Source organism: Oncorhynchus kisutch, linkage group LG24 (assembly GCF_002021735.2).
Source record: "Oncorhynchus kisutch isolate 150728-3 linkage group LG24, Okis_V2, whole genome shotgun sequence".
Taxonomy (NCBI): domain Eukaryota; kingdom Metazoa; phylum Chordata; class Actinopteri; order Salmoniformes; family Salmonidae; genus Oncorhynchus; species Oncorhynchus kisutch.
Genome location: NC_034197.2, coordinates 4,677,533 through 4,703,550, shown reverse-complemented (window position 1 = coordinate 4,703,550; position 26,018 = coordinate 4,677,533). Strand labels below are relative to the sequence as shown.

The 26,018-nt window shown below is 40.9% G+C and overlaps 1 protein-coding gene across 1 annotated transcript in view; it reads right to left on the bottom strand.

Moving 5' to 3' along the window:
- LOC109869651 (multiple epidermal growth factor-like domains protein 6) overlaps nucleotides 1–26,018 on the bottom strand; it is a 114,859-nt gene that overhangs the window by 7,131 nt on the left and 81,710 nt on the right. Inside the window, exons 23-31 of the mRNA XM_031804269.1 lie at nucleotides 8,241–8,369; nucleotides 2,822–2,950; nucleotides 2,467–2,595; nucleotides 1,947–2,078; nucleotides 1,586–1,714; nucleotides 1,264–1,392; nucleotides 976–1,104; nucleotides 485–613; nucleotides 46–174 (exon numbers count right to left, since the gene is read on the bottom strand). Of these exons, the coding sequence (XP_031660129.1) occupies nucleotides 46–174; nucleotides 485–613; nucleotides 976–1,104; nucleotides 1,264–1,392; nucleotides 1,586–1,714; nucleotides 1,947–2,078; nucleotides 2,467–2,595; nucleotides 2,822–2,950; nucleotides 8,241–8,369 (1,164 nt within the window). The remainder of the gene's footprint in view (nucleotides 1–45; nucleotides 175–484; nucleotides 614–975; nucleotides 1,105–1,263; nucleotides 1,393–1,585; nucleotides 1,715–1,946; nucleotides 2,079–2,466; nucleotides 2,596–2,821; nucleotides 2,951–8,240; nucleotides 8,370–26,018) is intronic.

Sequence of the window (26,018 nt, the reverse complement as noted above, 5' to 3'; positions counted from 1 at the left end):
TATTAAGCAATTTTATCTACTAAATCTCAACTTAATCCTTCTCACCTTTCTCACAGCGGTAACCATGGTAACCAGGAGGGCAGAGACAGTGCCCTGTGCTGGGGTCACAGGGGGCGTGGCCTCGACACTTACACTGGAACTGACAGCGGTGGCCATGGAAACCAGCAGGGCAGGCTAGACAGAACATAGAGCAGGAAGTTAGGATAGTAAAACGTTAGAACCTCAGAAAGAGCATTCAAAAAACGCCTTGAATAGCTTTCTTACATCGTTTCGCACTCTCCTAACCGAACCCTTCAAACCTAAACTCTGATACTAACTGTTTTATCTACATTCAAATCAAATTGTATTGGTCACATACACATTTCAGCGGGTGTAGCGAAATACATTGATTCATTGATTTCTTCAAACTGAGTTATTTCACATGATCAATTTGATGATTCATTGATCCACTCAAAGCAGCAGTAACTGAATGGCCCTGACTTACCGTGTTCACACAGGTGACCGTAGTATCCCGGGTCACACCGGCACTCTCCCGTCACTCTATCGCACGTCCCATTGTTATTACAATCACACCGCAGTTTGCAGTTGGCCCCGTAACTCCCTAAGGGGCACTCTGAATGACAGAGCAACAGAAACACACACCGTATAATGGGTACGCAATGGAATTGTGTCATGGGCTCATCATGATATCAGGGGCACTTAAATGGAGTCTTCACATCAATTCACAACACAATGAGGAGAATGGGAAATGTGTGCTGTTGACCATGGTTGTCACGACCTGGGTTCAAATAATATTTGAAATCATTTCAAACAATGTGTCTGCGCTTCATTGAGGTTGTCTGTTGCAATCTAACCTATAGAATTGACGCAAAAGTGAAAACCATGCCCACCTGGCACTCCAAGCAGGCTAAAGCAAATGTTCAAAGTAGTTTAAAGATTTAGAATAGTATTTATAGCCAGGTCTGGTCAGGTCACCTCTGTCACAGCTGGGTCCGGTCCAACCTAGTCCGCAGGTGCAGCCTCCAGAGACTGGGTCACACATACCACTGTTACGGCAGTTACAGCGCTGGCCACAGTCCACCCCATACCAACCCTGGGCACAACCTGAGAAACACACGCAGGCACAAACACACGCAAGCACCAGCACGCACACAAGCGCACAAACGCCATAGATTGTCAATAAAACATGACTAGATGGATTATTACATATGACACTCATTGTGGAGCAGGAATCAACTGTGTGTGTTACAGTGTGTGTATTACCCTGTCCGCAGTCTTCTCCCCGCTGGCCGACCTTGCACACACACCTGCCCGTCTCTGGATCACTCCTTGCCCCCTCCCCACACAACGCCACCTTGGCACAGTCCTGCCCATAACGCCCTGATGGGCAAGCTGGTAGAACCAGAGGAAAAGAGTAGGGAAAGAGAGGAGACCATACAAAACATTACTTGATAGTGCTTGTGTTATAGGATGAAAAATGAATGACAATTACCATTTGACTTTTGAATGTTATAAGAAATACTTGGTAAATAACAAATTGTAGCCTATGGATATGCCCATGCCCCTGGCACACGCTGGCACTCACTGATGTTGCAGTCTGCTCCGATGTAGCCAGACAGGCACTGGCAGGTGCCTGTGGTGGTCTGGCACACACCAGCATTCCTACATTGGCACAGCCGCTCGCAGTTTGGGCCGTACCGTCCTTTGTCACACTCTGTCAAGCCAAACACACACAGGATTTAGCTGTGTTTAAACATCAATGTTTTTTCTAATCAGGTGAGGTCATAACTAAAGTCAAGAGTGTTTACTGATCAGGTCACATTGTGGAAAATCTCCTGGGCCTACCTATGACTATAGTAAGTTAAACTTTTAACAGTGGAATTCCTTTGTGACATTGGTGCAGGAAGTGTGTGTCTGTGCGTTAGTGTGTGTGATGGGGTGCTTGCCTTGATTACAGTTGTAACCATGGTAACCGGGGGTGCAGTAGCAGAGGCCGGTGTCAGGGTGGCATAGCTGGTTGGTGCCAGGGCACTGGCACACCTGGTTACAGTTCAGCCCATATGTGCCAGGCTGGCATACTGGCAGAGAAACACATAACACACGTTGGCTCCCATACAATATCCTGATATATGGACTTTTTCAGTAGGCTACACAAAAAGGTGTGCCTACATGTTGGATAGTAGTAATAAGGAAACTGTATGTAGATTTACTATCGTTTCATTCAGCAACCCCAATACATATACTGCATATCTACCTCAGTCCCTTTTTTCTAATACTTCAGAAACATATCCTTCCTTCCTTGGGGTTATCACAGATCTGAAATGGTTGGATTGGGGAAAGTATCACAAAGATTCTTAGACCGGTGCTAACCTCAAGGAACCAAGGATGGGAGGAAGCATTCTGTGTTACTCTACTCTCCTATCCCTCGGGCTTCCAGGCTAGACTAGTCTGTTCCAAGTCACCCACTCTGCTCACAGCCGTTGCCAGTGTATCCAGGAGGACAGCCACACTCGCCGGAAACGTGGTTGCAGGAAGTGCCGTGGGGACAATTACAACGTAGCACACAGTCCTTCCCATAGGAGCCAGGTAGACAGGCTGTGGGGAATGTGGAAATCACATACATTCAATTAAGTCAATGCGTGCGGTCTGTTGCTTATAATTTACAGTATGTACAGGCCCTTGTGATAAATAGGTTCGATACAGTTATAGTAGCTTCTGAGTGGGAGAGCTGATGTAGGATCAGGTCTCCCCATGTTCATGTAATCTCATTCATTATGATCTAAAAGGCTAATCTGATCCTAGGTCAACAATCTGACCTTACCTCTGTCACATAGAGGTCCCCTCCAGCCAGGAGGACACACACACACTCCGCTGACGTGGTCACACACGGGCCCATGTTTACATCGACACTGCTCCTCACACCCTGAGCCAAACAGGCCAGCCTCACATGCTGTGTAGGGCACAAGCGCACAAAAAACACTTTTAACTGCTGTCATCAAAGTGCTTCTTCTCGTCTGCACTGCGGCTTCTCGTATTCAACCGCTTGACAGAGCGCTTCCCCCTTGGATTGGAGCCAATAGCCTTCTGTAGGTTACACCACAAAAATGCCATGATTACTAAATAAAAATGAGAACAGAAGGCAACATCATAAAGATATTAGACTTGCAAAACAAAGTGCCTGTCAGCTTTCAAATAGGCTAACACAAATTCAAAATCAACAGAGCAAGAAACAGACAAATATAGCCTTAAACCTTTCAAAGAAATCTATAAACTATGCTACATTCTTCTAATAAACAAATAGTGTGAATAACACAAAAAGATAGATGTGCTATCTAGCCTATTTAACACTCACAATGTTTAAGCTATAAATTAAGAAATGATATCTTTCATAAACACAAACACTCTCGTAAAAAGCAAAGACATGCTACTGTATAGCACTCACAAAGTTTAAGCCAGGGTTTCCCAAATGATGGCCCGTGGGCCGAATTTGGCACACGGGTGATTTTATTTGGACCCCCAAGTTTTCTGAGCAAATACTCATTTTATTTTTTAAATTTTTGTTGGACATAAAAAGAACCCCAGCAAATCAGATTTTCATTTTGGAAATATTTTCCAAAATATTCCCATGCATAACAGTGAGTATATTTTTTTAAAATATGAAGATATACTGTATTTGTTTTTTTCTTCAAGTGAAGCGGCAGATATGGTGGCAGGTTCCCGGTTGGGTGGAGTTAAGTACATTTTTGGACATTCCATTGGACCTTGAGCAAAACCCCATCCAATCCAGGAGCATGCTGCTTGCAAATCGTGTCCACTCAGAGGGATGTTACCACCAAGAAAGGAAAAGGTCTATATCTCCAGTGTTGTTGTGTGCCAACTGCTGATTTTTTTGGGACATCTCAGGATAAGCCCAGCTGAAGAATAACACTATACTACAAAATGCTTTATAAATGTGACTTGTTTGTACAGCTTTCCTTATTTGTTGTCGTTTTAAAACCAAATATAATTTAAAACAAATGTTATTGAAAGCTACATATAAATGTGTCTCAAATGTATCCTGTAATTTCAACAAATATGTAGCTTGTGCTGGCACTGAATGTAATACAAGTAGGTTTGAGGGGGCTCTAGTCCCGTTTTCTTTCACTTTTGAGTTCCTGACTAACCCGACAAGAAAGGACAAATAGTTTTTAAACTAAATTAAAAACATTGCTTTAAATGCAATTTCACCTGTGACACATTTGGATTTGGGATAGACCCTACTGTGTCTGTTCTTTGGACATCATTTTAAACTGACCATTGCATGTTCAATAACTTTTGATCATAGTTTTTTTTACCACTTTTGCTAAACAAAAAAAAATCTTGTAATACAGACATCTTGAGAGACAAGCCTTACTTTTTTGTGCCTCAAGGAAAGATATGTTAACCATGTCAACTTACTGGAGTAAAAAGAGGAGAATCGTGAAGGGAGCTGAGAGGGATAAGCAGGAAATTGCAGCTGCAATGGCTGATGCTATTTCAAGTAATCATGGCATGGATACAACAGGCAACTGGGAAACTGCAACCCCGGTGCCACAGGAAAGAACCAACTCCTTTTTAGTAGAGGCTGACTGTGAGCCCTGTTATGACTTACCCTCAAACACTAAAGAAGATAGTGGAGAGGAGATCAAATTGACATGGTGGGCTATTGACAACATCATTTCCCACAATGCACTCTCAAAGCTATTGAAAATTCTCTCCAAGGATCATCCAAACCTGTCTAAAGACCTAAGAAGCCTTCTGGAGACAGATTCAATTTAAACATCTTCTTTCCTGTATTATGTTGGAATATGACTATATCTACATTGAGAGGAGAAACATGCCCATTTGTTCATGTAATCTGATTTGTTTTTAATTTAGTGCCATGGTAAAACCCAGCTGCACTGTACACACATAATTGTATTAGTCCCAGTGTAATGTAGTAAAACCTGGAGATTTTTGTCAGGGTAGAAAGGCAAAGTATCTGTCTGGAAATGAGAAGACTGACTGAGGAAAACCTAAAGCTAAGGACTCAGCTTGCTAGTAGGCAAGCAGCTAAGAACGTAACATCTAACATCTATTTACTGTAGCCGTAAACATCATGGTCTGCAATTGTTTTCAGGAGTGTGACAATGATTAACTCTTCTCCAGGCCAATTGGTCGGTTGGAGATTTGTCCTTGCCTGAGGTCATCCATTTACTGCTGAAGGACCGGCAAGACCTGGAGCTGCTAGAGACCATGCTGACGTCCAGAAGCAACTTGTAAGCACACACAGAACTTTAACACATAATGCATTTACATTAAATATCTGACATTGTCAAAGACCCCAGCCACCCCAGTCATAGACTGTTCTCTCTACTACCGCATGGCAAGCGGTACTGGAGTGCCAAGTCTAGGACAAAAAGGCTTCTCGACAGTTTTTACCCCCAAGCAATAAGACTCCTGAACAGGTAATCAAATGGCTACCTGGACAATTTGCATTCTGTTCCCCCCAACCCTTCTTTTTACGCTGCTGCTACTCTGTGTTTATCATATATGCATAGTCACTTTAACTATACATTCATGTACATACTACCTCAATTGGGCCGACCAACCAGTGCTCCCGCACATTGGCTAACCGGGCTATCTGCATTGTGCCCCACCCACCACCCGCCAACCCCTCTTTTACGCTACTGCTACTCTCTGTTCATCATATATGGATAGTCACTTTAACCATATCTACATGTACATACTACCTCAATCAGCCTGACTAACCGGTGTCTGTATGTAGCCTTGCTACTTTTATAGCCTCGCTGCTATATATAGCCTGTCTTTGTACTTTTGTTTAATTTCTTTACTTACCTATTGTTCACCTAATACCTTTTTGCACTATTGGTTAGAGCCTGTAAAAGTAAGCATTTCACTGTAAGGTCTACCTACGCCTGTTGTATTCGGCGCAGTGATTTGATCTGTCTCACAGTTTCTTTACCAACTGTCACAGTAAATGAATATAAAATATAGGGGATGGGGGAGGGAAATATGTTAACAGAGTGTCATTTATAATACTTATCTCACTTTGTAGGTTAGGTTTCTGTCTGTAAAGGGGGCCAAGAAGAAGGTGTGCAGGGGAGAACTGTACCAGAGCATCAAGTCTCTGACCATCAGGCTCAAAGCCAGCTTCTTCTCCCAAGCCAAAAGACTGTTCAACAGCTGAACCCCGGGCTGACTACTACACGCTACCACACACTTAGCATTAATCATATTCTGTACACACTGGAATTACTATAGTGTACCAGACCACTGCAATAGTCATGTTATCTTAACTCCCGTACATGCTCATCATTTTAACTATGCTCCTACTAATGCACTGTATTTGATCATTTTACCCCACTCACTATGCGCATGAATAAACATGTTCTTTTTTGATCTTATTCAAATGTTTAGTGTTTAAAAAAAATATTTGTAGTATTACTATATTTTATATTTACTGTCACTTATTTGATTGTTCACTTTTGTCACTATTACATTGTGTGAGAAGCCTGCCAGTTGTATATGACCAATACAAATGTATTTAATTTATTTGTTGTCGCCTGTGGACCCAGATCCTGAAATCATTTTGCCCACACATAATCATTTAAAGTACTTTTCCTAAAACATGTTTTCATGCTTTTGCCATGACATCCAATATATAGAAAATATAATAATAATCTGTGATGGGGAGCAGGCCTGCCTCTGGCTTGACACGGAGTTAAGAGGCTTGCCCCAAGGGGCAGCTGTGGTGTGACTAAAAGCATCCTGTCGTGGGCCCTCTATCTGTTTAGCTGACAGGCAGATCTGCTGTCACACCGCAGAGCCATTACTCTGCCCACCAAGTGCTCTTTGGTGGGAATATCACATCTGGCAATATCTGAGAAAGTAGTTGGCTAGGTTGTTAAGTCAACTTTGGCTGATAGTTAGCTGTGTAATTGATATCTAACCATACATTTTATGTACAGGTTTATGAACTCACTGTGAATGGCCGGCGTAAGTGTCCAATAATAAGAGCTGATGAATAAAATATAGACCTACAGAAAGCGGAGACAGTTTTCTCTTCAACAGTAGCAAAATTGATTTGCTTGAAACAATGTTTTTCCCACGATTGCATTTTGAAATGTTTTGCAACCAGAAAGCATTTTTCTCTCCGACTACTCGAGCACACAAAGGAGAGAGAGTGGAAGTGATCTGTCAATAGGCTACAAAGCAGCAAGAAGTGGAGTCTAGACAACTCTCTGATTGACCAGTGGGCCATGTAGAAATGTTTTGGAAGCCACCTACTCATTCAACCAGTCTGAATAAAAAAGAAGCCGTCCACCCTTGATGGGTGATTAGCAGGACAATGGAATCTTGTGGAGATGAGAACATGTGATAAGTATTGAGGGTGCCCTAAACAACTGAAATTCTGACTAAGTTTAGATGAAATCAGATGTTTTTAAGAATGTAACTGTAATCCAAGTTCCAAGTAAAAAATGTTTTAAAGTAATCCAGGTTGATTACAGTTATTCTTAACATCTGATTTCATCTAAAATTTGATCAGGGTTGGGTTGTAAGAGATTACATATAAATCAGGATTACATAATCCAATTACAAAAATGAAGTAACTGTAACGTTCGTCGTCTTCCTCCTCTGATGAGGAGTAAGAGAGATCGGACCAATTTGCAGCGTGGTAAGTGTCCATTTTAATAAGTCAAACTGAACACTACCACGTACAAAATAACAAAGTGAAACAAACGAAACGGTCCCGTTGTGGTAACAAACACGGAAAATAATCACCCCACCACTCAAAAGTGAAACCGGCTACCTAAATATTGTTCTCAATCAGGGACAACGATAAACAGCTGCCTCTGATTGAGAACCATACCAAGCCAAACACAGAAATCCCAAAACATAGAAAAAGGAACATAGACAACCCACCCAACTCACGGCCTGACCATACTAAAACAAAGACATAGTAAAAGAACTAAGGTCAGAACGTGACAGTAACTGTAATCCGAGTAGACATTTTTTTTAAAGTAATCCAGTGACTTAATTTTTGTAATCCAGATTTATACATAATCTGTTAAAACCCAACCCTGATCACACATTTAAATACACATGCAACAACATTGACAAGACATAGTAAAACACACACATACACACTCAGTAAGTCAGGTCAGAGTACAAGAAAGTACAGGTCTTAGGGCAACATGGTTAAGATTCTTGTTCCTTACCTGTCTGACAGTACTGTCCTACCCAGCCTGGGCCACAGCTGCACTCTCCACTGCGACGGTCACACACACCACTGTTCAGACACGCACAGGGCTGAGCACAGTCCGCCCCAAACCAGCCATGGGCACACTCTGGGGATAGAATCAGAATCACCTTTATTCACCAAGTACATTTACACATACTCAAAATGCCACTTTGTGATATGGTACTGCTAGTGATAGACACCATTTAGAGACAGAATACAGACAGGAGTTTACACAGAGTTAACATACATTATATACAAATAGGTAGAGTGAACTAGAGACAGGAAGACAAGAAGGACTCATAAAAAAAGTCATAGTGTTTTCTCTACTACTGCACAGCTGTTGCCTAGTCACTTTATCCCTTCCTATATGTACATATCTATTACCTCGTGCCACAGCACATCAACTCGGTACAATGTATCTAACCGAGTTATCATTACTCATTGTGTATTTATTCCTCATGATGTTATATTTTTATATTTTTCTTTCTGCATTGCTGGGAAGTAAGCATTTCGTTGTTAGCTAATACCTGTTGTTTAAGAAGAGTGACAAATTACATTTGATTTGATTTGAGAGCAAGAGGGAGGAAGAGAGAGGAGGAAGGGAGGAGAGCTAAAGAGGAGGGAGAGAAAGATAGGTAGGGGAGAGTGGAATGATAAAACGAGACAGAGAGAATGGGACACATAGCAGGGGGAAAGAGAGAGAAAGGTGATCCAGTTGATTATCTAAATAGATCGTTCAGAGTCGTTGACATAAATGCTCAGATTATAAGAGCTGTGAAATGACCTGCGATGCATCACATCACTTATTGCAGACGTTGTTCGAAATGTACTCATACATTACATACAGTTCAATGGGAGGGGGAGTGGCACACACAGGGGAGACCAGGAGGTTGAACTCTGACTTCTATTTAGAACTTATTGTACATAGAGACTTTCATACCATGTTACAAGCTCTAGACAGCACATAAAACGGGCAGATCAGTGTTTGATTTCTCCTTCTACTTTAGAACTACAGAGGTTCCCTGAGTTGTGCTTTGTTCACAAGACATCAGGAATAACATCTGGCACAAATTAGACTGGATGTAATGGTGAGCAACCTAACGGAACAATTAACAAATTAATTACCATTTATTACAATGTATTTTTATACTGAACAAAAATATAAACGCAGCATGCAACAATTTTAAAGATTGTACTGAGTTACAGTTCATAAAAGGAAATCAGTCAGTTGAAATAAATTCATTAGACCCTAATCAATGCATTTCACATGACTGGGCAGGGGTGCAGCCATGGGTGGGCCTGGAAGGGCATAGGTCCACCCACTGGGGAGCCAGGCCCAGCCAATCAGAATCATTTTTTTCCCCTCAAAAGGGACAGACAGAAATACTACTCATCACCCCTACTCAGACGATCCCGCAAGTGAAGAAGCTGGATGTGGAGGTCCTGGGCTGGCGTGGTTACACGTGGTCTGCGGTTGTGAGGCCTGTTGGATGTACTGCCAAATTCTCTAAAACAACATTGGAGGTGGCTTATGGTAGATAAATTAATATTAAATTATCTGGCAACAGCTCTGTTGGACATTTCTGCGGTTAACATGCCAATTGCACACTCCCTCAAAACCTGAGACATCTGTGGCATTGTGTTGTGTGACAAAACTGCATATTTTAGAGTGGCCTTTTATTGTCCCCAGGACAAGATGCACCTGTGTAATGATCATGCTATTTAATCAGCTTCTTGATATGCTACACCTGTCAGGTGGATGGATTACCTTGGCAAAGGAGAAATGCTCACTAACAGGGATGTAAACATTTGTGCACACAATTTGAGAGATAAGGTTTTTGTGGTATAGAACATTTCTGGGATCTTTTATTTCAGCTCATTAAACATGGGACTAACACTTTACATGTTGCGTTTGTATTTTTGTTCAGGAAAGTTAATTACACAGTTATTTCTGCACAGTAAAAGAAAGTTTGACCAATAGTTATGTTCCTTTTCTACTGTAGTATACGGGAGACGTTTCGAGCCAAATTCCTGTTTTGTAGACTTAACTGTCGAAGAGTTGATATATTTCTGTGTGGTGAAGAGTGGTTTAGAGTTACACTGCCTTCAGAAAGTATTCATACCCCTTGACCTTTCCACATTTTGCTTCGTTACAGCCTGAATTTAAAAAGTGGTAAATTGAGATTTGTTATCACTGGTCTACACACAATACTCCATAATGTAAAAGTGGAATAATGTTTTCCAAAATGCTTACAATAAGTATTTAATAAGTACTCGACCCCTTGTTATGGCAAGCCTAAATAAGTTCATGAGTAAAAATGTCCTTAATAAGTCACATAATAAGTTGCATGGACTCCCTCTGTGTGCAATGATAGTGTTTAACATGACTTTTGAATGACAACCTCATCTCTGTATCCCTCACATAAAATGATCTGTAAGGTTCCTCAGTTGAGAAGTTTAACCACAAACACCAGGGAAGTTTTCCAATTCCTCGCACAGAAGGCACCTATTGGTAAAATGGGTTTTTAAAAAAGCACACATTGAATATCCCTTTGAGCATGGTGAAGTTATTAATTACACTTTGGATGGTGTATCAATACACACAGTCACTACTAAGATACAGGTGTCCTTCCTAACTCAGTCTCCGGAGTTGAAGGAAACCACTCAGGTATTTCACAAGGCCAAAGGGGATTTTAAAGCAGTTAGAGTTTAATGGCTGTGATAGGAGAACACCGAGAATGGATCAGCAACGTTGTAAGGACCGATGCCGGGGATGAGAAGCAGGTATGGGGAGTTGAACATTTAATGCGGAACAGGACAGGAACAGCGTCAGAACACGGGTATACAAAGACACATGAACATTAATGAAAGAAACTGGGAACAGAACGGGGAACCAGGCAGATATAGGGAAGGTAATGACAGAGGTGATTGAATCCAGGTGAGTCCAATAATCGCAGATGTGCGTGATGGGGGAAGGCAGGTGTGCGTAATGATGATGGCAGGAGTGCGCAATGCTGGGGAGCCTGGCACCCTCGAGCGCCAGGGGGGAAGAGCGGGAGCAGGCATGACAATTGTAGTTACTCCACAATACTAACCTAATTGACAGTGAAAAGCCTGGGCAGAAGAAAAATATTCCAAAACATGCATCCTGTTTGCAACAAGGCACTAACGTAATACTGTGTTATACTTGGGGAAAATCCAATACAACACATTTCTGAGTACCACTCTCCATATTTTCAAGCATAGTGATGGCTGCATCATGTTATGGGTATATTTGTAATTGTTAAGGACTGGGAAGTTTTTCAGGATAAAAAACTAACCGAAATGGAGCTAAGCACAGGCAAAATCCTAGAGGAAACCCTGGTTTAGTCTACTTTCCACCAGACACTGGGAGATTAATTCATTAAGGCCACATCTACACTGGAGTTGCTTACCAAGAAAACAGTGAATGTTCCTAAGTGGCCGAGTTACAGTTTTGACTTAAATTTACTTGAAAATCTATGACAAGACGTGAAAATGGTTGTCTAGCAATGATCAACAACCACTTTGACAAAGATTTGAATATTTTTTTTAGACCCAAATCTATCTGCCTGTAGCTCAGGACCTGAAGCAAGGATAGGCATATACTTGATACCATTTGAAAGGAAACACTTTGAAGTTTGTGGAAATGTGAAATTAATGTAGGAGAATATAACAGATTAGATCTAGAAAAAGATAATACAAACAAAAAAATGTGTTTTCTATTATTATTATTTTTGTTCCATCATTTTTGAAATGCAAGAGAATATTGCATTTTAGGAGCAAAGTTTCAGATATATATTTTTTTGCATCAAGTCTGCCCAAATGTGCCGAACTGGTCAATTGATATTATTTCAAGTACATAACTATAGAGAACCTACAAAAATGATATGATAATACAAAATTTAAGTTTACACACTCCCAGGAATGTCATAGATGATGTATCATTAGCTTATACACAAATTTTCACACATCTAGATGGCCGGGCGGGGTGGGTGTGGAGCCAGAGACAGCAGGGGTTCAAACTGTAGAACCCAGTTCCTACATTTGAATATTGATAAGGAAATGTGTTTTAATAAATGATTAGAATATCACATAAGATGTGAATCATTAGATCATTATAATGCATGTATGTGAGAGTAGTTTGATTATTATGATACTGTACTGTGTAATAATATATCCTGGAGTGTAGTTCTTTGTCAAAATCAACGTTTTGGGAACAATGTGTCTAGTATTTTGATAACAGACTGTCTGTCTGAGCCAGATTCGGGGCTGACCTTGGCTGGGACACTGAGAACTTCCTAGTCCCAGGTCTCTCCTTATCTTAGGGAAGGGCAGGAAGGCGCTATTCTCACGGACTCCCCTAGTCTTGGTTTGTGTGGAAGTATGTGTGTCACTATAAATTGAAGATCCTTGTACTGTGCACGTCAGAACGTTCCGTGAATAAACCTTTTTGACTATTTAGCTGGGCTCCGTCTGTTTCATTCGACCAGGATCTTACAAATTCTGGTTTGCAGACTGAGAGTAATATAATCAAATTGGGTGATGTACCTGGAGAACATTATTCTCTTAACAAATATAAAAATGGATTTTATCAAACAAAACTATGATACATTTTATCTCTGTGACCCTCAGGATGACAAATCAGAGGAAGAATACTGAATGTAAGTACATTATTTACCTTCCGAGGTGAATGTATCAAACCAGTTACCGGGATAAACATATTTTGTTGTTGTGCACTTTCCTCAAACAATAGCATGGTATTTTTTCACTGTAATAGCTACTGTAAATTGGACAGTGTAGTTAGATTAACACGAATTTAAGCTTTCTGCCCATATAAGACATGTCTATGTCCTGGAAAGTTTGCTGTTACTTACAGCATCATGCTAATCACATTAGTGCACGTTAGCTCAACCGTCCCGGTATAGGGACACCAATCCCGTAGAAGTTCAAATTAAGGCGTCAGCATGCTTCAGTTTGTCTGGCGCCTAGCCGAACTGAACGAGTGTGCTCGCATACTCCCTTAAAAGACCTTCGCAATAGTACTGTTTGTCCATTTTGAGACACCGTAGCCAGTATACGCTTCCTCAAAAAAATCAGGATAAATCTAAAATAACTAAAGAAATCTGTCATACATTTTGACGTTTTTAGTCGCAGAATTTTACATCTAACGAAGATGTTTGGGGCAGTATTCCTCAATGAATAAAAAAAATGAAAACGAGTTGTTTCTCGTTGAATGACAACAAAGACTTTATTGAAGAATCTGTACTGTTGACCAATCACTGACGAAGGAGCGTAGACTTGCCTCTAGAAACACTAGAGGCTTGCCTCTAGAAACAATGTTGTGCGCCCAAACAGCCGAAAGCGTCCCAAAATGCACGCACTCTTCCAAACTGTTTTGGCTGGGAAGCTTGAGGAGGCCTTTACCCAGAAAGACTCACAGCTGTAATCGCTGCGAAAGCTGCTTCTGTAAAGTATTGACTTGGGTGTGAATACTTATAGAAATGAGATATTTCTGTATTTCATTTTCAATAAATCTGCAAAAATGGTCTAGAAACATGTTTTGACTTTGTCATTATGGGGTATTGTGTGTAGATGGGTGAGAGGAAAAAATCTATTTAATCCATTTTGAATTCAGGCTGTAACACAACAAAATGTGGAATAAGTCAAGGGGTATGAATACTTTCTGAAGGCACTGTACCTGTCCACCTGAGCCCCTCCCTTTCCCTGCATTGCCCTGTTCCTCTCTCCAAGAACACAGAGTACCCTAGCACCGTTAATTCAGGAGCCTAAAAAATGCCAGGGAAGAAGTGCATCAACTCTGGATGTCAGACACAGAAGCAAACTATTTTTCGCTTCCTGAAAAAAAAGACCTGAGCATCTGCAAAGGTGGTTGTAATTTGTTCAGCGGGATATGTCTGGCCTTTCCAATAATAGCCGCCTTTGTCATGCTCAATTCACCAAAGAAAGCTTTGCTAATGCAGAAATGGTAGGGTGGGCAATGCACAAAACTCTTAGGCTGAGGGAAGAGGCTGTACCATATCTTGACCATGGCTCATTGGAAAATGTACAGGTAATATAGCTAATATTTTGGGGATTGGGGGAAATTGAGCGGCGTTTCATTCATTCAACACTGGCAATGTTATCTGGAACATGTTATGATCTTTAGTCTTACTGTAGGCCTATTTCTCACATGATATGGAACTGTTACATTTATTTTTAAACAAAAAGCTCAATAGATATTGGATGTGAAAGTGAGGTCCAAACGCCAGGCCACTCAACTGAAGTGAATGCAGAGTATATGCAAATCTTGATGTGCTATTTTGGCCCATTCCATGTGAATTATTCAATAACTTTTGTATTTGTGTTACACTGTTTTTTTTGTGTGTTTTTTTGCTATGTTTGAGGAACTAGAACTAGAATGCAGCTATTGCATTTGTGTCCAGTTTTAAAATTCTTTCTTCCATCAACCGATATCAGCTGGTTGTGTACATAGGCTGTCCCTCATGCCCAATGAACTATACAGCATAGCACAAGAGCACAACAATAGTCAATCCCTTTTAATCCTACTACCTCTTTAATCAACATTAATTCATTTTATGTTGGTCTTTATTTAAGGACGGCGAGGACAAACCCAGCTTGCTGCTTTCCTTTCACACAGAGCCCAGACCTATAGCGTCAATGTGTCCTGGTTGTGACAGTGGAGCCCTGTGTGAAGGCCTACAGCAGGACCCAGAGATGGCATCAGTAAAGCTGGAAGAATGCAGTCCAAGACTGGAACTGGATGTCATCAACATAGATGAAGAAATGGACAAGTCCCCGTGTCACAAAACCAGACGGGGGGAGGACAAGATCATTTATTCAGGTGCCTTGTAGAGGAAGATGTTCGACGTATTGTACTTTTCAGAAAGAAATGAATCATCTGATCATTGTGACCAATTTGGAAAATATGTAGCTTCTCTCTTGAAAACGTGGAGTGTCAAAAGAAGATGTCACGCACAAGAGGAAATGTTGAGATTGTTATATTGGTACACATTTGAGCAATACACTGAAAACAACCTCTGTAGTCAAACACTGGGGCTGAATGTCATCATTAAAGATGAAGAGGAAAGTGAGAAGATAGGAGGATTGGATCATGGTAAAAGCAAGTTATCTAGAGCAGTTTGGTTTCCTCCAGATATCACCTGTCATTGTGTGAGCTGGTAACCTATTTCCTGTCACAGACTTGTGATTTGACATCAACTTTCTCGAAGCCAATACTTGTTTTATTCACTGTATGGCACTCGGTAGTTTACATTTATTACCATATCGGGATGGCTCTCTTTTGCCTCCCCCAATAACCCGCTTCCCTTGTCATGTAAAGCCCACTTACAGTAAATGCACTTGTATATCACACCAACTGACTTGCTACTCAGATGTCATTCACACAGGAGAGAGATATCTTCAGGTCCAGGATCCAGAGGTGGCATCAGAGAAACTGGAAGACTGCAGTCAAACACTGGGCTTGAATGTCATCATTAAAGGATGAAGGTGATGAAGAGGAGGAGAAAGGGAAGAGTGATAATTTAGTTTCTCATGGTAAGAACACATATGAGGGAGTAAACAAGTATTATCTTGCCATTCAATGAGAGAGGTACATTTATCTCATGCTACTCGTACGATGTGCGATAGATGCAACTGTTTGAATCATTTAGGAGTGAAATAAGTTGATTCTTTGACATGTGTTTCAGCTGCTCTTTTTTTCTGTTGTTATTCACACAGGAGAGCCACTTAACTCCTCTGACAAAGTGGAGGCGGCTTCTCCATCCAAAGAGCAACACACGGAAGCTCACAGCGCTAAGAGGTCTCACTGCATTTGTTGTGAGAGTTTCCAGTTGTCATGGCATCTTGAGGACACTTGAAAATGCATAGTGGAGAGAAGCCTTACTCCTGCTCTGATTGTGGAGGTAGATTTGCTAGACAATATAATTTAAGAGTACACCAACAAATACACACTGGCTTTACTCCTGCTCAGATTATGGGAAGTGCTTCACAACTTCCATTAATCTGTTCTCTCATCAGAGAGTGCACACTGGAGTGAAGCCTCCCCACTGCTCTGAGTGTGGAAAGAGCTTCTCTCAATTGGGTTCGTTAATTATCACAAGCTAACATACACAGCAGATAATCCTTACCACTGCTCTGATTGTGGAAATAGATTTGCTAGACAAGTTTATTTAAAAGTACACCAGTGAAAAAAATACTGGAGAGAAGCCTTACCACTGCTCTGACCATGGCGAGAGATTCTCTCAATTGGCTAAGTTAAAAAATCACAAGCATCGAATTCACACAGGACAGACACCGAAGGCTTCAACGCCTCATATTTATAACAGTTCATCAGAGAGTGTATACAGGAGAGACTTCTTACCACTGCTCAGAGTGCAGGAAGAGTTTCTCTAATCCTAAAAACGTAAAAAGTTCACTAACAAATACACACTGGTAAAAAGCCTTACCTTTGCTCTAAATGAGGCAATTTGTGAAACATCTAGTGCATATGAAGACATTATATAAGCCATCCTGCTGTAGGCCACTAGTCACCCAAGTCATAGACTGTTCTCTCTGCTACCACACGACAAGGGGTAGCGGAGCGCCAAGTCTATGTCCAAAAGGCTCCATAACAGCTCAATTTTTCTAAGGTAGTGCAATGCCAAACGCACATTAGTTTGCAATTTTAGCTTGTAAAAATCTGCACTCTGGCAGTTTTTCTACCCCATGCGCAAGGTTCAGCAATTTACCTATCTGATATTAGTTCGCTTGGGCTGAGGTGTGGGGCAGGCAACATTTGAGGTGTGTCCTTGAAAACAAGCTCAAAAGTGACCATTTCATGCATATCAGGAGATCTAAGACTAACGAAAAGCAGGTCTTATTGGTAACACGGTTGGTAATGGCATGGATTTTGTGAGTGGAAGCGACACCTATCCAGCTGTAACGTGGTGCCCTTGTTCTCATGGAACATGACAGGAAATGTGTTTTTTTGTGCCGGTAACCATCGTATTAATAAACACACAAAAATGATTTTCTCTCTCCATTTGGTTTCATTTGATTAAAAACCAAGCATTTAGCCTCCCCTCAATGAAGGCAATTGTCTTGTCCTACCCAATGTGTTCACCAAGTAGCCATGTCTATCATTAAAGGGTTTGATTCATGAGACTGCTTTGAAATAAATCAGCAAAACAGTGAGCAGACATCCCATTTTGTGTAGGCCTAGTAGTGGTTTATTTTTTTGGTTTATTTTATTTCTTATTTTAGCCAGCTCCCATTTTGGTTGTGCGTAAAAACCACTCTGCCTAGGTTACATCTGTCCATATGCCCCTCAATAAATGAGAGATGAGATGATGTTGGTGACCCTTGTATTTAGAACTTATTATCCTGTAACAATTGCCTTTGGAAAGTATTCAAACCACTTGACTTTTTCCACATTTTGTTACGCTACAGCCTTATTCTTAAATAGATTTTTTTTAATCCCTCATCAATCTACACACAATATCCTATAATATAAAAGCAAAAACAGGTTTTTAGAAATGTTTGCTAATTTATTACATTTTTTAAAATGGAAATATCATATTTCCATAAGTATTCAGACCCTTTACTCTGTACTTTGTTGAAGCACCTTTGGCAGCGATTACAGCCTCGAGTCTTCTTGGGTATGACGCTAGAAGCTTGGCACACCTGTATTTGGGGAGTTTCTCCCATTCTTCTCTGCAGATCCTCTCAAGCTCTGTCAGGTTGGATGGGGAGCGTTGCTGCACAGCTATTTTCAGGTCTCTCCAGAGATGTTTAATCATGTTTGTATTTGTATTTAAAGCAGCAGCTACTCTTCCTGGGGTCCAGCAAAATTAAGGCAGTTTATACAATTTAAAAAACATTACAATACATTCACAGATTTCACAACACACTGTGTGCCCTCAGGCCTCTACTCCACCACTACCACATGCCTACAGTACTAAATCCAAGTGTATGTATAGTGCGAACGTTATCGTGTGTGTGTGTGTGTCTGTGCCAATGTTTGTGTTGCTTCACAGTCCCCGCTGTTCCATACGTTTTTTAAAATCGTTTTTTAAAATCAAATTTTACTGCTTGCATCAGTTACTTGATGTGGAATAGAGTTCCATGTAGTCATGGCTCTATGCAGTACTGTGTGCCTTCCATAGTCTGTTCTGGACTTGGGGACTGTGAAGAGACCTCTTGTGGCATGTCTTGTGGGGTATGCATGAGTGTCCGAGCTGTGTGCCAGTAGTTTAGACAGACAGCTCGGTGCATTCAACATGTCAATACCTCTCATAAATAAAGTAGTTACGAAGTCAATCTCTCCTCCACTTTCAGCTAGGAGAGATTGACATGCATATTATTAATATTAGCTCCCTGTGTACATCCAAGGGCCAGCCGTGCTGCCCTGTTCTGCGCCAATTGCAATTTTCCTAAGTCCTTTTTTGTGGCACCTGACCAGACGACTGAACAGTAGTCAAGGTGCGACACAACTAGGGCCTGTAGGACCTGCCTTGTTGATAGTGTTGTTAAGAAGGCAGAGCATTGCTTTATTATAGACAGACTTCTCCCCATCTTAGCTACTACTGCATCAATATGTTTTATCCATGACAGTTTACAATCTAGGGTTACTCCAAGCAGTTTAGTCATCTCAACTTCTCAATTTCCACATTATTTACTACAAGATTTAGTTGAGGTTTAGGTTTAGTGAGTGTTTTTTCATCCAAAGACAATGCTTTTAGTTTTAGAAATATTTAGGGCTAACTTATTCCTTGCTACCCACTCTGAAACTAACTGCAGCTCTTTGTTGAGTGTTGCAGTAATTTCAGTTGCTGTAGTAGCTGACATGTATAGTGTTGAGTCATCCGCATACATAGATACTCTGGCTTTAATCAAAGTCAGTGGCATGTCATTAGTAAAAATTGAAAAAATCAAGGGGCCTAAACAGCTACCCTGGGGAATTCCTGATACTAACTGGATTATATTTGATAGGCTTCCATTAAAGAACACCCTCTGTGTTCTGTAAGACAAGTAACTCTTTATCCACATTATAGAGGGGGTATAAAGCCATGATGAAGACAGCTTGGCTGTCGAAACGTTGGTATTACATTTTTGCATCTGAGCTCCTAGAGTGTGCGGCTCTCTTTTATTTTCGGGTATAAAGCCATAACACATACGTTTTTCCAGCAGCAGACTATGATCGATAATGTCAAAAGCTGCACTGAAGTTTAACAAGACAGCCCACACAATCATTGTGTCATCAATTTCTCTCAGCCAATCATCAGTCATTTGTGTAAGTGCTGTGCTTGTTGAGTGTCCTTCCCTATAAGCATGCTGAAATTCTGTTGTCAATTTGTTTATTGTGAAATAGCATTGTATCTGGTCAAACACCATTTTTTCCAGAAGTGTACTAAGGGTTGGTAACAGGCTGTTTGAGCCTGTAAAAGGGGGCTTTACTATCTTGGGTAGTGGAATGACTTTAGCTTCCCTCCAGACCTGAGGGCACACGCTCTCTAGTAGGCTTAAATTGAAGATGTGGAAAATAGGAGTGGCAATATCATCTGCTATTATCCTCAGTAATTATCCATCCAGATTGTCAGACCCCGGCGGGGTCTAATCATTTTTTCACCTCTTCCACACTGACTTACGGAATTCAAAAGTACAATTCTTGTCTTTCATAATTTGGTCTGATATTCTTGGATGTGTAGTGTCAGCATTTGTTGCTAGCATGTCATCCCTAAGTTTTCTTACCTTGCCAATTAAAAAGTAATTAAAAGTAGTTTGCAATATCAGTCGACTTTGTGATGAATGAGCCCTCTGATTCAAGGAGCCGAGTTGGCTTCATTTCCCAAAATGTCATTAAAGGTGACCCAAAGCTTTTTACTATCATTCTGTATATAATTTATCTTTGTTTCATAGTGTAGTTCATTTTTTAAATTTCATTTAGTTCAGTCACCTGATTCCTTAATTTGCAGTATGTTTGCCAATCAGTTGGGCTGCCAGACTTAATTGCCATACCTTTTGCCTCATCCCTCTAAACCATACAATTTTTCAATTCCTCAATCAAAGGGAATTTAACAGTTTTTACAGTCATTTTCTTAATGGGTGGGTGCTTATTAGTAACTGGAATGAGGCATTTCATAAATAAGTGCAGTGCTGGTTGCTCCTCACTACACACCACAGACCAGCAAATATTCTTTACATCATCAACATATGAATCACTACAAAACTTATTGTATGACCTCTTACACACTACACTATATTAGGCCCAGTCTTTGGAACTTTGGTTTCCTAGACATGGCTAGTATGTTGTGATCACTACATCCTATGGATTTGGATACCGTTTTAAATCAAATTTCTGCAGCATTAGTAAAGATGTGATCAATACATGTTGATGATTTCATTCCTGTGCTGTTTGTAACTACCCTGGTAGGTTGACTGACAACCTGATCCAGGTTGCAGGCACTGATTACAGTTAAGTTTTTTCCTGAGTGTGTAGCTTGATGATAGCCAGTCAATATTGAAATCACCCAGAAAATATACTTTTCTGTTGATATCACATACATTATCAAGCATTTCACACATATTATCCAGATACTGACTGTTAGCACTTGGTGGCCTATAGCAGCTTCCCACAATAATGGGCTTTAGGTGAGGCAGATGAGCCTGTAGCCATATTACTTCAACAGTATTTAACATTAGATCGTCTCTAAGTTTTACAGGAATGTGGTTCTGAATATAGACCGCAACACCGCCTCCTTTGGCATTTCTGTCTTTTCGGTAGATGTTATAACCATGTATTGCTACCACTGTATCATCAAAGGTATTATCTAAGTGAGTTTCAGAGATAGTGAGAAAATGGATGTCATCTGTTACAAGCAAGTTATTGACTTCATGGACCTTGTTTCTTAGGCTACATATGTTAATATGGGCTATTTTATTAGCACTTTTCTGGGTTGCTTGATTGTTTTTAATGGTTTACTGGGAAGCTTATCAGAGGTAGACTTACTCATGTTATTTGCATTGGAGCTGATAGTGCAGGGTGAGCTGGATAAAGTGGTCTTCCTACTATTGCACACCGCCTCAGTGCTAACAGTGTAAGTGACAGAATTATAAATAATCTGTCTGTAAAAAATTGTTGGAAAAATGACTTGTGTCATGCACAAAGTAGATGTCCTAACCGGATTGCCAAAACTATAGTTTGTTAACAAGAAATGTGTGGAGTGGTTGAAAAATGGTTTTAATGACTCCAACCTCAGTGTATTTAAGAAGGTAATATGTTGCCCATACAGTGACCCAGTTCTCAGAATAAATCTTCCCTCCGGATCAGATGTTTTTGTTCATTATCAATGGAACACGCTTATTTATAAGTATGGCTGTGCCTCTACTGTTTGATTTGAAAGACAAGAAATACACCTTTCCCATCCAAGCTCTGCAGAGTATATCATGTTCGGCATCACAGAGGTGTGTCTCTTCTAATAGCACAATGTCTGCTTTTTCCTTTTTAAGAGTGCATAGTATCTTTTTCCATTTTATTGTATGACCTAGACCATGGCAGTTCCATGTCAGTAGATTTAAGGTACTAGTTACCATCCCTACATTGAAGCATGGCGGTGGCAGCATCGTACTGTGGGGATATTTTTCGTCAGGGACTGGGAGACTAGTCAGGATCGAGGGAAAGATGAACGGGGCAAAGAACAGAGAGATCCATTATGAAAACATGCTCCAGAGTGATCAGGACCTCAGACTGGGGGCAAAGGTTCACCTTCCAACAGGACAACGACCCTATGCACACAGCCAAGACAATGCAGGAGTGGCTTTGGGACAAGTCTCTGAATGTCCTTGAGTGGCCCAGCCAATAATTTCAGGTCCATTACCATCATGGACAGAGGGTGAGAAAGATTCAGCAGACTGCTGGCATTATACGTCTGGCTAAAATACTACTGTAGCTCTGCTGGAGTCACTTGTATTGAAACAGAAGATACTCTACAGGAAGGATGGAGTTCATGCAAATCATCTTGGCTCCTGGACTTGCATTTCAAGGCCGTGTTGAAACAATGACTGCTAAATGATCCAAGACCAGCTCAGTTAATCCCTACCACTGTGACAATGAGTCGTCATAATGCTGCATCAAATGTACATGATCTTAGGGGCATTGGCAAACACAATGTAAGTCATTTAATTTATGTACCCCTAATTGCACCGAATACATTTGTTTATCCTACAGCTATTGTAAGCAGTAATCATGAGCCATTAAACCATTAATATACTTATACACTTATAATTCACTGTATCACAATTCCAGTGGTTCAGAAGTTTACATACACTAAGTTGACTGTGCCTTTAAACAGCTTGGAAAATTCCAGAAAATTATGTCATGGCTTTATGTCATGGCTAATTGACATCATTTGAGTCAATTGGAGGTGTACCTATGGATGTATTTCAAGGCCTACCTTCAAACTCAGTGCCTCTTTGCTTGACATCATGGGAATATCAGCCAAGACCTCAGAAAATAATTGTAGATATCCACAAGTCTGGTTCATCCTTGGGAGCAATTTCCAAATGCCTGAAGGTACCATATTCATCTGTAAAAACAATAGTACGCAAGTATAAACACCATGGGACCACGCGGCCGTCATACCACACAAGAAGTAGACACGTTCTGTCTCCTAGAGATGTGTAAATCAAAAAAGAGTGCAAATCAACCCCAGAACAACAACAGGACCCTTTGAAGATGCTGGAGGAAGCAGGTACAAAAGTATCTATATCCACAGTAAAACTAGTTCTATATCGACATAACCTGAAAGGCCGCTCAGCAAGGAAGAAACCACTGCTCCAAAATCAGCAGAAACAGAGTACGGTTTGCAATTGCACATGGGGACAAAGATTGTACATTTTGGAGAAATGTCCTCTGGTCTGATGAAACAAAAATAGAACTGTTTGCCCATAATGACCATCGTTATGTTCGGAGGAAAAAGGGGGAGGCTTGCAAGCCGAAGAACACCATTCCAACCGTGAAGCCCGGTGGTGGCAGCATCGTGTTGTGGGGGTGCTTTGCTGCAGGAGGGACTGGTGCACTTCATAAAATAGATGGCATCATGAGGAGTGAAAATTCTGTGGATATGTTGAAGCAACATCTCAAGACATCAAGAAGTTAAAGCTTGGTCGCAAACTGTGTCTTCCAAATGGACAAGCCCCTAACACAGATACTCCTGCTTTCATGTCAAAAAGGATAACCCTATTCAATGAGCATTGTGTTTCCTTTGGAGTGGTGGCTGGAGATTTTAATTGTACCCTCAACCCAACCCTGGACAAATCATCTAAAGCCCCCACAACAAACCCTAGATCTGATGTTGAACTCTTACTAAAGAGATGGGACTGATAGATATCTGGAGAGAGACTAATATCTCATCTATGGACTATACATACTACTCTAACGTCCATCTCGAATAGATTACATTTTTACAGTCGGACCCCATAGCACTTTCAGATCACCTTTGTCCACCTCCACTTTGACCATCCCGAGGTCAAAGAGCTGAAAATTTAACACGTCAATGTTATCTAACAAAGCTTTCCATACATTGGTTACTACATGGATAGACAACTACATGCAAGACAACAAAGACTCTCCTGTTTCTCCAGCCACAATGTGGGACGCTGCTAAAGCCACACTAAGAGGTCATCTAATTGCATATGCTTCCTCTACAAAAAAGCAATGGAAGCACACAGGTTAGATCTTGAGAGGGAGCTGTAAACGCTGTGAAAAAGTACATAAACAATCCACAGACAGCGCCTCCTGGAGTCAACTTAAAGCAGCCAACGCCAAACTGAACTTGCACTATACTCGGGAGATTAAAAAAAAGTTGTATTTACACGCGTATAGCAATAGGCCCAGTAGATTGAAAGAGCAATCAGAGCGTAAAATCATGGCTCTCCGAACAGCAGATGACGAGGTCACATATGATCCAAATAAGATAAATGTAACTTTCATGATTTTTACTGCAAACTATATACTTCTGAGAGAAAACATACAGATGCAGAACTCCATTCCTAACAAGTCCCCAGGCCCAGATGGATTTCCCAGAGAGTTCTACAAAGCTTTTTGGCCCCAGTTTAGCCCTATTTTCATGCCAATGGCTGGTTGATTTTTTTGCAAAAATTGAGCTCTCCCAGACTCGATGTACACAGCCCACAATTACAGTGTTGCTCGTCCTTCTGGACCATAAGCTTGTTTGATTTCAACAACAAAAAATATTACCAAATTACTTGCTAAAAGACTAAACACTCTTCTTCCCAAAATAATAAAAGCAGACCAAACTGGACAAGTACTTTTTTGATAACATTCGCCGTCTTTTTGATATTATAGATCAAGTAAACGCACAGAAGACCTTTGTCCTGCTGGCTTCACCAGATGCTGAGAAGGTGTCCGACAGGATGGGAGTGGAGCTTTCTGTTCTCAGTCTTAGAAAAGTTCAGTATGGGCCCAAACTTTATTAAATGGATGAAGTCCCTATACTGTCATGGTGACTACTAATGGTCTGAATTCTGATAGATTCCCTTTGGGACGTGGCACAAGACAAGGATGCTCGCTGTCCCCGTGCTCTATTTGTTGGGAGTGGAGCCTTTGGCAGAGTTGACAAGGAGCAATCCAGTTTTATGGGTGTTTCTGCAGGCGGCCTGCAGCACAATATTTTGCTATACGTGGATGAAGTCTTGCTCTATATATCCAACCCGGAGAAATCCCTCCCATTTTAGACTCAATTGCTCAGTACGGCAAGTTTTCAGGACATAAGATACATTTGAACAAATCCACTGTTTGCCCTCTCACTCTTACACGCAACAGCTCTATGAAGACACTCTGTCCGTTCTTTGTAACACCAGATCTGAATAGACTTTTCAAGGAAAATTATCTACCACTCCTGGATCGAATCAAGAACGATCTCCAAACCTGGATCTCCCTCCCAATTAGTTTAGTAGGAAGAATTAATGTTATCCGTATGAAAATCAACCCTAGATTGAACTATTTATTTCAGATGCTCCCACGCAATCTCCCAGTTTCCTTTTTCAATACGACTAATCAAAGCATCACCAAATGTATATGGGGCAATAAAAAACCTAGGATCAAGTTCTCCCCTCTATCGAAACCTGAATCTAAGGGTGTTCTTGCCCTTCCCTCCCTTCAATTGTACTACTGGTCTGCCCAAATTCGCAATATGCTAACATGGATCACAAACAGACAAGACTCAATGTGGACTCAGATAGAAGCCCAATCCTATGGTTCATTGCCCCTAAGCTCAATTATATTCATTAATAACTTTAGTGAAGTGGGCAACATAGCCAAAACCTTTGTGATTTACAGCACCCTACTAGCATGGAGGGACGGTAAGAAATTGCTTTCACTTGCCTATAGTATGCAACCCAGACTTGCCAAAAGCCCTGAGTGACGCCAACTTTCATCTTTGGCATACTCTAGGAATCAGGACCTTTTCAGACCTGTTTCATCAGAAAACCACTACACTGAAATCCTTTCAAGAGCTCTGCAGTGAATTCAATGTGCCAAGATCCAATTTTGTAAAATAACTTCAAATTAGACATGTCATTTCCTAATTTACTTCCAAGGGGAGGTTTAGAGCTCAGCTGAATGCAGTTGAGACCCTTCTTGCTACAGCAAAATCTCATATCTATAGAGTCCTTTCTGAGAAAGGGGGCTCCTCCT